This window comes from Bos mutus, chromosome 15 (assembly GCF_027580195.1).
Source record: "Bos mutus isolate GX-2022 chromosome 15, NWIPB_WYAK_1.1, whole genome shotgun sequence".
Classification (NCBI taxonomy): domain Eukaryota; kingdom Metazoa; phylum Chordata; class Mammalia; order Artiodactyla; family Bovidae; genus Bos; species Bos mutus.
The window spans coordinates 26,887,650-26,899,745 of record NC_091631.1 but is presented as its reverse complement, the minus strand read 5'-3'; the positions used below and the strand labels follow the sequence as shown (position 1 = coordinate 26,899,745).

The window sequence follows — 12,096 nt, the reverse complement described above, 5'->3', positions numbered from 1 at the left end:
TGGTATTGACTAATCACCCAGATGACTGGATGGTTTATATTTCTATATAGTACCATTTTACAGTTCACAAAATCAAGAGACATTCCTTTGAAACTGGCTAAAGCAGTTGGTTTGGAGGTAAAGCAGTTGTTTCTTTTCTTGTCAGGTCTTCAGCTCTTCACCCCCAGGGGAATCAGGATGTCCCATATTATGTTTGAAAGCCTAAAACATGTCAAACTTTTATTCTTCTGTTGAGTTTGAAAGGGGGGATGTTATTAGCTCCGTCTTGATGTAGCAGGGGCTCTGAAAGTCTGTTTGGATAACACTGAAGATTGGAGGAAATGTGACTCTGTCTGTGTGTTTTAAGCCCCTAAGGTAAGATCAGAAAGCGTCTGGGGCAGTGAGAGCCAAATAGTTGAAGTCATACATTAATTATGGTCATGAATCATTTTTATTTTTAAAGTCTTTACCATTTGACAAGGTTGTTTGCATAGTACTAGTGAGTTTTAGGCAGCATTTTCCCTCCTTTTAAAGTAACAGGTTATTTTGTTGATTTCTACTCTGGGTTGATAATGCCTATCAAATTAGAATTCTGATAACATTTTTAGTAGAAATTGCTTGTTTCTTGCCAGAATGAATGGTCTTTAATTTATATGATTTTTATTTTGAATATATTTTGAAGTTATAGAAAACTGTCACTTTAATCTTTTAACTCTTTCACTGATATCCACTGTTGTTCAGTCACTAAGTCCTGTCCAACATTTTGCGACCCCATGGACTGCAGCACGCCAGGCTTCCCTGTCCTTCACTGTCTCCTGAAGTTTGCTCAAATTCATGTCCATTGAATCAGTGGTGCTATCTAACCATCTCATCCTCTGTTGCCCTCTTCTCCTCTGCCTTCAATCTTTCCCAGCATCAGTATATCAATATCAATAAAAATAATCAAAATTTGGGGACTGTACTTTTATATACAGGCATTAGTCGACATTCAGTCAGCAAAATGTTTTGTGCTACATTCTGTGCTAAGCACTGGGAATGTAAATGAAAAAACGTGTTTGTTTCTTTTTCTCAGAAGGATCTAGTAAAGAAATAGAAAAGGCAATAGACAGCTGCCATAAAATGTGGTTCTATCATCTTCGTTAGTGTTAGTGTCTGTATGATGTCGTGGATCCCCATAGGAAGAAGTACCTCTGCCTGCCTGGGATAGTTGTGGAAGGCCTTTGGAGGAGAATGTATACTTGAGCTGCCACTTAGTGGATTTAGGGGTGTACTTGTCTGTTAAGAGTGAGGGAAACTTGTAGGCAGAACAGCTCACTCAAAGGTACAGAAGGAAGAAGTGGCATGATGTGTTTGGAGAGTTGCTAGGCATTCATTGTTGTTAGAGTTGTGGGTGCAAGGGAAGAACAGCAGAAAATGAGGCTGGGGCCACATCACAAAGGGCCTTTCCTTGGTTTCATATTTCTTTAGTCACCTTTATAGGAGAGTATTGCTCTTAAGAGAGTGTACACCTGCACACACAGAGCAAGAGTCAGTGGGATGGAGAATAGTCTCCTCTATTGGATTCCTTTGGGGTCTCGAGGAAGTTGCAAAAGAACTGATCTCATGAGCAATCTCAGAAGAGTTGCTCCTTTTTAGATCACCTGAGAAGTCCTCACTAACTATCAGGCGGTTTCTGAAAGTGCAAATAATGTCTTGACTCTTTTTAGTGCAAGGTGTCATAATAATAATGTTGGCAGAGGTATTGATGTTACCAGCTCCCTCACAAAAATTAACATCGTCCTATATAGGGTAACTTTCATGTTAGGAGAGTTCACCGGTTTTATTCATTTAAAAAACTGAAGTAAAACTTCCTTACAGTGAAATACTTAGATCTTAAGTTTAAATACTGTGTGTACCTGTGCACCTCTCACCTCAACCAAGAGATGAAACATTTCCATCACTTCAGATAGTTGCTTTATTCCCTTGGTCTCTCCCAGTCAGTCCTGCCTGACACAGGCAAGCAGCCACTCTTAATTTCTGTCATCATGGTTTGGTTTTACCTGTTCTTGAACTTTGTTTAAATGGAATCATATAGTATGTACTTTTTTGTTCCTGAGTTTTTTCACTCAACCTAATGTTTTGAGGGTCATTCATATCGTTGTGTATATCAGTGTTGTGTTCCTTTTTAACGCTGAGTAGAATTTCATTAAATGAGTATACCACCGTTGGCTTATTAATTCTCTTGTTTGATGGACATTTGGGTTGTTTTCTGTGAACGTTCTTATAAATATCTTCTTGTGAATATCTTTTTATATTTCTTGAGTAGATGGTAAGGAGTAGAAATACTGGGTCACAGGTTAGATGTGTGTATAACTTTATAAGAAACAGTTTTCCAAAGCGATGACGCTGTTTTACCGCCAGTGCAGGCAAGTCCTACTTGCCCCACGTCCTTCTAGCATTAGGTGTTATTTTAATTTCAGTTATCCTGTCAGGTATGAAATGGTATTGCATTACAATTTTAATTTTAATTTCCATAATGACTAAGATTTTGAGCACATTTTCCTATGCTTATTGTCTTATATCTTACTGTTTTCATAATTTATTTTTGGTTGTGCTGGGTCTTCATTGGTGCATGTGAGTTTTCTCTAGTTGTGACGTACAGGCTCCTCATTGCGGTGGCTTCTCTTCTCGCAGAGCACGGGCTGTTTTATATCTTCTTTTGTGAAGTGTTCCACTCTTTTGCCCATTTTTAATTAGGTTGTCTCTTTGTTACTAATATGTAAGAGTTCTTTATATACTCCAGGCATAGTACTTTGTCGAATTGATGTTTTGTAAGTATTTTCTCCTAGTCCACGGACTGCTTTTATATTTCTTAATGGCATCTTTAGATGAACAGAGTTTTATTTTTTTTTTTTGGCAATGCCTGATTTATTCATTCATTAACTCATTAAATGAATAAATTAGGCATTGCCAAAGGAAAAAAAAAAACTCTGTTCATCTAAAGATGCCATTAAAAAAAAATAAAAGCAGTCCGTGGACTAGGAGAAAATACTTACAAAACATCAATTCGACAAAGTACTATGCCTGGAGTATATAAAGAGGAGAGTGAAAAAGTTGGCTTAAAACTCAACATTCAGAAAACGAAGATCATGTCATCTGGTCCCATCACTTCATAGGAAACAGTGGAAACAGTGTCAGACTTTATTTTTGGGGGCTCCAGAATCACTGCAGATGGTGACTGCAGCCATGAAATTAAAAGATGCTTACTCCTTGGAAGAAAATTTATGACCAACCTAGATAGCGTATTGAAAGGCAGAGACATTACTTTGCCAACAAAGGCCCGTCTAGTCAAGGCTATGGTTTTTCCAGTGGTCATGTATGGATGTGAGAGTTGAACTGTGAAGAGGGCTGAGCCCCAAAGAATTGATGCTTTTGAACTGTGGTGTTGGAGAAGACTTCTGAGAGTCCCTTGGACTGCAAGGAGATCCAACCAGTCCATTCTGAAGGAGATCAACCCTGGGATTTCTTTGGAAGGAATGATGCTAAAGCTGAAACTCCAGTACTTTGGCCACCTCATGCGAAGAGTTGACTCATTGGAAAAGACTCTGATGCTGGGAGGGATTGGGGGCAGGAGGAGAAGGGGACGACAGAGGATGAGATGGCTGGATGGCATCACTGACTCGATGGACGTGAGTCTCAGTGAACTCCAGGAGTTGGTGATGGACAGGGAGGCCTGGCGTGCTGCGATTCATGGGGTCACAAAGAGTCGGACACGACTGAGTGACTGAATTGAACTGAACTTTTAATTTTATGGTTAGTGCTTTTGTGTCTTCTCTAAGAAATCTTTGCCTTTCCCAAGGTTGCAAGAGTTTCTCCTTTGTTTTCTTCTACAGTTTTTATGATTCTAGCTTTTATATTTACTATGATATTCTTGAGTTAATTTTTTGTGTGTGTTGCTGTGAGGTTGGGAATGAAATTCATTTTTTCCCTATCCAGTGTTTCCAGCACCATTTGTTTACAAAGTTTTCCTTTTCTATTAGTCTCCCTACGTTCCTTTGTCCAAAACCAATTGACCATACATGTATAGGTCTGTTTGTATACTCTTTATTCTGTTCCATTGATCTATTTTTTGATCCTTATAGTGAAATCGCTCAGTCGTGTCCAATTCTTTGGGACCCCATGGACTGTAGCCTGCCAGGCTCCTCTGTCCGTGGAATTCTCCAGGCCAGAATACTGGAGTGGGTAGGAAGATACCCTGGAGAAGGGTATCTTTCCAAGCCAGGGATTGAACACAGTCCTTCTGCACTACAGGCAGATTCTTTACCAACTGAGCCACCAGGGAAGCCCAAGAATACTGGAGTGGGTAACTGTTCCCTTCTCCAGGGGATCTTCCCAATCTAGCAACTGAACCGGGATCTCCTGCATTGCAGGCGGATTCTTTACTGTCTGAGCCACCAGAGAAGCCCATCCTTGATCCTATACTAGTACCATATTGTTTAATTGTGTAGCTTTATATAAAAGGAAATCTTGAAATCTGGCAGATTTAAAGATTGGTTTATCTCTTCTAGATTCTTTGTTTTTCTGTATAATTAGTAGTATCAGCTTCTTAATTTCTACAAAAAGAAACACAGACAAACAAAACCTGTTGTGATTTTGATTGTAATTGTGAAATTATTGACCCACATACAGAAATATAACTGAATTTTGTTGAACTTGTGTCTGTGACATTATTAGTTCTTGTAGTTGTTTTGTGGATTCCTAATGATTTTCTACATGAAAATCATATCATCTGTGAATTAAGAAAATTTGAACATTTTAAATAGGTACATGTACACAAAATATATAAACTATATTTGAAGACAGATACCAAGAAAAGCACAAACCCATAATTAAAACAACAAAAAAAATAGCTCTTAATTTTTCAGTGCTCCTTGTTTCAAAAGGTCTGCTGCTTTAATTCAGTCTTCTTGGAATTATCGTTAATTTTTTTTTTTTTTCTTTCTGGATACCCATAAGTAATAGCCTTCATAGCAGTGATATTTTTTTAGTGCCTTTACTAATGCAGTTATATCTCTGGGCCTCAAGTTTCCTATCTTTAAAGTGATAGGATTCAATCAGATTATTTTCTGAGGTCTCTCAGATTCTCGTGAGTTCTTCATTTTAGCTCTCAATACGTCACAGGCAGTCAGGTGGGCATAGAAAGGGTGTTTTTAGAACATACTGTAACCCCTGTTATTTCCCTGTTGTAAATATGCTAGAGAATTGTGAAATGATCAGTTTGAGTTCATTATTCTGTTTATCCTGGAAGCTTTGTTCTCATTTTGTTCCATTTGTGCCTGTGGCTCTGGGTTGAGTTTATAGTTAACTCACTTAAATTTTTCTGCAACTTTTATTTCTAGGCTTCATAGAGCCCAGTGTGCAATTAAACAGACTCAGGTAACTGTTCAGAAAATTGGAAAGGAAATTGAAGAAAAACTAAGACTCACATCTACAAGCAATGGGCTGGTAGGTTTTTATATATTAACATCTTTAAATTCCTTGATTTCTAAGTGTGATCATCATATTCTTCTTGTATTAATTTCTCTCTTTCTCCACTCCTCCAAAACCTTCAGGTAGTTTTTTCTTTTTTTCCCCCCTTAATGTTTCACTGAGACTTTTGTTAGTATTTAAATGTTAGAAATCAACTTTCACATCTGCTAATGGTGTAAGATACAAAGTGCCTTTTTGTGCTAATTGAAACTTTAGATTACATACAGTTACTTAGAAGATAATCAAAAGCTATTTTAGTAATGTCTCATAAATATGAACTCAAACTGTACAGACACAAATTATATAATAAATGAAAAATAGCTGCCAGAAGAAAAAGAAATAGACTAATCTGCTTTAAAATTTTTTTTAATTATTTGGATTGAATTTAGTAAATTAGTTTATGGACAGTGTGTTTATGGACAGTGTTCTTTTTCGGGAAAGATTCTGTTAAAGAGATATTTCAAAGAATAGAAATTCCAACCCAAATAGACAGATTTAAGATACTAGAATAATTTTGGGGTTGCTTTATACTCTTCCTAGTGGAATGAAGATTCTTTTTAAGTAGAATAGTGAGTATAACCAGTTACTTCGCTGGAAGTGAAGTCACAGGGCTAATGATAGCTTTTGAAGAAATTGTGCTGTGATTGTGTGAGTGCATTCTAATAAGTAGCTTTAAGTCGTGTCCCACTCTTTGCAACACTATGGACTGTAGCCCGTCAGGTTCCTCTGTCCACGGAATATCCATGCCAGAATACTGGCGTGGGTTGCTGTGCCCTCCTCCAGGGGATCTTCCCGACCCCTGGATTGAACCTGCGTCTCTTATGTCTCCTGCTTTGGCAGGCAGGTTCTTTACCACTGACCCCACCTGGGAAGCCCATGCTATGGGTAATGGTACTTAAAATAAAACTCAAATCCTCAAATTAAGTCTGAAGGAAAAACCTTTTAAGTATTTGTTTGCACAAACTCAGTAATGTGAATAGGCAGTATATTCCAGCTGTCATTCACAGCACTACCAATTTGGCAAAAGCTCTTTATGTCCCCAAACAAAAGTTCCATTACCTGTAAGATTTGCCTGACATAATTATTCAGGGGATTAACTCTAGAAAAGCAATTAACCTACATAGATTTTCTTTCTTGGAATTCAAAATTAATGGATGATAAAGTATTTAATCTATATAAAACTGATGATTTTGACCTATAAATGGCAGTGTCATGTAACTCAACCTAAACCTAAACCTATAAAAAATGGCTAGTTCTGTGCCTGTACATGGCTGGCATGCAAAATGTGGTAGCTGCAATAACTATTGTAATAATACTTGTTATTCATATGACTTTTCTTGCCTGTGGAAAATCTTCCACTTTGGAGAAGCTGTTAAACCTCCTCCTGTAACTCAGGCCCCCAAAAGGGCCAAACTCCAGGCCACAAATATATTGGAGGAAGAGGAAAAAATAGCTAATTTTGATCCTTTCTATAGTGTACAAAAATACCACATTTTTAGAGCCTTTGTCTGATGAGAAACTGCTAGGTTTTTTCTTATTTTCCTCTCCCAAGGCAAGACTGGGAAATTACTTATTTCATTAAGTGACAGCATATGCTTTGTCTTAGTATGGAAAAATGTATGTTTAATCCTATTTTTCTAAAATATAAGTGGTGACATGCAGAGCAAGATGATAGAATGTAGGAGTTTAAAGAGCTCAGGTTCAGAGGTTCACTGTGTGTTTTTATGCAGCCTAGTCAACAGAGAACAAAATCATGGGATTTGTGAACTGAAAGTGAACCAAGAAATCTCGTTCCTTTATAACCTCACTGAAAACCACACCCGACTGGTACATTCTGTTCCCTTCCCTCTTTGATTTTCTCCGTAAAAATATTACCGTTTAACATGCTATACACTTTACATATGTATTTTGTCTCTCTAAACTCTATGAGGAGAGGGAGTTTTGTCTTTTTTTTCTTCTTCATGGCTGTATTTTCCAGTGTAGTGGTGGACACAGTAGGTCTGCTCAGTAAATATTTTTTGAATTTAAGAATAAATCTAGTATAATATCTTTTTAAGGAACAGAAAAATGAGACCTAAAGAAAGTAAGCAACTTTCCTATGATCATGAGACAGAGTCAGAAATTTTGGTTTTCTTGCCTTTTTTTCAAGAAGTAATATTTGTTTGTTACCTACTGTGAGATTTATGTGTAATAAATTAGAAGCTGTTACTATTACCTTTTTTCCTTCATTCCCTTTTCAAATTGGCCCAAGGTCCTTATTCTTCAACCCAATCATTTTCAATGTATAAGGATTAATTTTAGTCTAAGTATAAATACAGTCAGAAGGCATATTTGATGTAGAAAGAAATTAGATTACCTTCTAAGATCAGATGTAATTAACTGTTAGAAGAAATTAGGTTCATACTTCCTGAACTTTGGCATCTTGTCATCAATGTCCAACATAATTTTGGTGGCATGTAATTATGTTTTTTAAGAAATTTCTGCTGTTATCATTTTGTTTTCTTTTGCTTAAATGTTTTGGGTTTTGTCAAATTGCTTTTCCTTCCAGATTTCCTTAATTTTTACCTTAATATACCTTTTCTGTTCCAGAATCCCATCCAGAAAACCATATTGCTTTTAGTAGTTATGCTTTGTTAGACTCTTTAGTTGTGAAAATTCTTCAGACTGATTTTTGTATGAGCTTGACAGTTTTAAGGATTACTTGGTCAGCTGTTTTATATAATATCCCTTGATTGGGGTTTGCCTGATGTTTTGTTGCAATTAAACTCGGTTCTAATGTCTTTTTTTTTTTGTTCCAATATCCAGTCCAGGACACCACATTTATTTAGTCATCATGACATCCTAGGCTTCTCTGATCTTTGACAATTTTTTGTTCTTTCCTACTTTTAAATCATGACTAATCACTGCTAATAGTAACCTTGATCCCTTGGTTAAAGGTAATGTCTCCTACATTTACGCACTCTAAAGTTCTCTTTCTGTACTCAGTGTTTGGAAAGCAAGATGCTCAACCTGGCCTCCACTCAAGAAGAGGGGACTTCAGCTCCACCTCCTGGAGGGGAGACAATCTTAACACATTATTTGGAATTCTTTGTGAGGAAGATTGGTCCCTTCTTCCCCACTCATTTATTTATTTATTCGATCATTTAATCATCAGCATGGATTTTATCTATATATTTTATACTTTAGCTTGCAATCTCATACATTGTTATTTGTTTTCTTGTTTCAGCTGTGGCATTGAGAGTTCTCTCAAGTTGGCTTCTGTGTCTTTTTGCCCTCATCTCTTCTTTTATGTTTTTTTGCTTTTTACAACAGATTCTTAATTTCTCGCACTATGTGATCCCGGTCTCAGCCCTAGACTCAGCCATTTCTCCTAGGAGTCCTGTTCCTTTCACTGAATAATGATATTTAGAAACAAGATCTGGGCACAAGTGTGCCATTGCAGTTGAGTTGTAACTGCTTCTAGGCCCTCTCAGTGGACAGAACTGGTATACACAAATATCTGTCTCTCTGTGTATTAAAATTAACATGAGTTCATACCAATATATTCAAACTCCACAGAGTTTATTCTGGTCTTTCCCTTCATTGTGTTTATTGTAGTATCTTTTTCTGATAGTGAGAAACCATTAGTACAATTTATTTGCTTACTTTTTTAGTCCTTGTGTACTTTGTAAGGAGGTCATATTTTTCCCCTCATTTTTAAATAGGTTTTTGTCTTTATATGTTGTGGTTAAAGACCATGTGGGCACGTGTATTTGTGTGTGTTTTTGGATACACATCCTTTATCTGATATGTATGTTGGGAATATTTTCTTCAAGTTTGTGGCTTGCCTTTTTGTGTTCTTAATGATGCTTTAAAGAGCAAAAGTTTTAAAGTTTGATGAAATCTAGTACATTTAAAAAAATTTTATGTTTAGGGCTTTTTGTGTTCTTTCTAGGAAATCTCTGCCTAACCCCAAGTCATATAAATTTTCTTTGGTGTTTTCTTCTAGAAATTTTACAGTTTTGGGCTTACATTTAGATCTATGATCCATCTTAAGTTTTTTTTTTTAGTGAATTAAGTGAGGTAACGTTTTCTGTATGAATGTCTGGTTGATTTAGCATCGTTTCTTGACCAGTCTTTCCTTTCCCCATGTAATTTAATTGAAAGTTTGTCTTAAATCAATTGACCATAGATGAGTGCATTTATTTCTGGATTCTCTATTTTGATCCATTGATCTATATGTCTGCCCTTTACCAATACCAAACTCCCTTACTATTATATTATTATATCTTTGTCATCTTAAAACCAGATGAAGTAAGTTCTCCAACGTGGTTCTTACTGAATAATTCCCGTGGGTTTTCTAGGTTTTTTGTATTTACAAGTGAATTTGAGAATCAACTTACACTTTCTACCAAAAAAAGAAAAAGCCTACTGGAAATTTGTTCAGTATTTGTGGATCAATTTGTAGAGAATTGCAATCTTAACAATATCAAGTTCTCCAATCCATGAACATGGCATATATCTCTTTTATTTTGATTTTTTCTTTAATTTTCTCAATAATATTCTGCAGCTTGCACTGCACAGATTCTGGGCATCTTTTATTTATGTTTTTTCTAAGTATTTTATGGGAAGCTTTTTATTTGTTTTTGACATTATTGTAAGGGGAATTGTTTTGAAATTTTGTTTCTCATTTGTTTACTGCAAATATATAAGAATACAATTCAGTTTAAGTTAGTTACTTTGCATCTTTCAATCTTACTAACTTTTAAAATTTAGTAGTTATTTTGTCCATGGGGTTGCACAGAGTCAGACAGGACTGAAGCGACTTAGCAGCAGCAGCAGTTATTTTGTAGCTTTCTTAGGATTTTCTATATAAACAATCATATCTGCAAACTTGGATTACTTTATGCACTTAAATTTTCTGCCTTATTTCAATAACTTGAACATACAGTGGAGAAGGCAGTGGCACTCCAGTACTCTTGCCTGGAAAATCCCATGGACGAAGGAGCCTGGTAGGCTGTAGTCCATGGGGTCGTGAAGAGTCGGACACAACTGAGCGACTTCACTTTCACTTTTCACTTTCCTGCATTGGAGAAGGAAATGGCAACCCACTCCAGCGTTCTTGCCTGGAGAATCCCATGGATGGGGGAGCCTGGTGGGCTGCCATCTATGGGGTCTCACAGAGTCGGACACGACTGAAGCGACTTAGCAGCAGCAGCAGTAGAACATACAGTACAGTGTTGAATAAAAGTGATACAAATGGAAATCCTTTACTTTTTTCTAATCATAAGGGAAAATGATTCATGCTTTCTTCATTAAGTATAAGGTTAGCAATGCCTTTTATTGGTTTTCAGAAGTTCCCTCTTATTCCTAATTTCTGAATTTTTGTCATGAACGGATGTTGAATTTTATCAAATGCTTTTTCTACATCTATTGAAATAAATGATCATGACATTTTCTTCTTGATTCTGTGAACTGCACTGATTTAATTTCAAGTGTTTAACTAACATTGCATTTCTGGAATAAACCAATGGTTACAATATACTGTGTAATTTTTTTTTACCTTTCTAGATTTGATCTGGTAATAATTTCAGAGTTTTTGTGCCTACAGTCCTTAAGGATATTGGGATGCAGTGTTTTGAATTACTTTGTTAGAATGGTATTAGGATTATGGTAGCCTGGTAAAATTAGTTAGGCAGTGTTCCTTTTGCCTACTACATCTTGACTAGTAGCAGAATTCGCCTGGATTTTTAACATTTTCACTCTGCCAAGATTTCATGTCTTTTTACTTAGTATGAAAATATTAGGTTGGTGCAAAAGTAATTACAGTTTTGCATTGTTGAAATTTGCCATTTGCTATTGATACACATTCTTAAATGTTGTTATGTTATACATCATTTTAATGTGAATGTCTTGCTTTATGTTTTTTGCTAGTGAGTTATTACTTGTTGTTTATTTTATATGGATTTTAGACTTTGCAAATGATGTTAGACAAAAAGCAAAATTGAGCAATTTTCCTATTTGAGTTCAAAATGGGTCAGAAAGCAGTGGAGACAACTTACAACATCAACAGCGCATTTGGCCCAGAAACTGCTAACCAACATACAGTGAAGTGGTGGTTCAAGAAGTTTTGCACAGGAGATGAGAGCTTTGACGATGGGGAGTGCAGTGATCGGCCATCAGAAGTTGACAGTGACCAACTGAGAGGATCACTGAAACTGGTCCTCTTACAGCTACACAAGTAGTTGCCCAAGAACTCAACGTTGACCATCCTGTGGTTATTTGACATTTGAAGCAAATTGGAAAGGTGAAAAAGCTTGATAAGTGGGTGCTTCTTGAGCTGACCACAAATCAAAAAATTGTCATTTTGAAGTGTCATCTCTTATTCTATGCAACAATGAACTGTTTCTTGATCAAATTGTGATATGTGACAAAAAATGGATTTTATGGGACAACCAGCAATGACTAGCTCTGTGGTTGGACCAAGAAGAAGCTCTAAAGCCTCCCCAAAGCCAAACTTGCACCAATAAAAGGGTCATGGTCACTGTTTGGTGGTCTGCTGCCTCTGTGATCCACTGCAGCTTTCTGAATCCCAATGAAACCGTTATATCTGAGAAGTATGTTCAGCAA

At 36.5% G+C, this 12,096-nt stretch overlaps 1 protein-coding gene across 4 annotated transcripts in view; it reads left to right on the top strand.

Moving 5' to 3' along the window:
• UVRAG (UV radiation resistance associated) overlaps positions 1-12,096 on the top strand; it is a 332,821-nt gene that overhangs the window by 140,656 nt on the left and 180,069 nt on the right. For all 4 annotated transcript variants that reach the window (XM_070383686.1, XM_005902497.2, XM_070383687.1 and 1 more), the window contains one exon: positions 5,358-5,463. In XM_070383686.1, the coding sequence (XP_070239787.1) occupies positions 5,358-5,463 (106 nt within the window). The remainder of the gene's footprint in view (positions 1-5,357; positions 5,464-12,096) is intronic.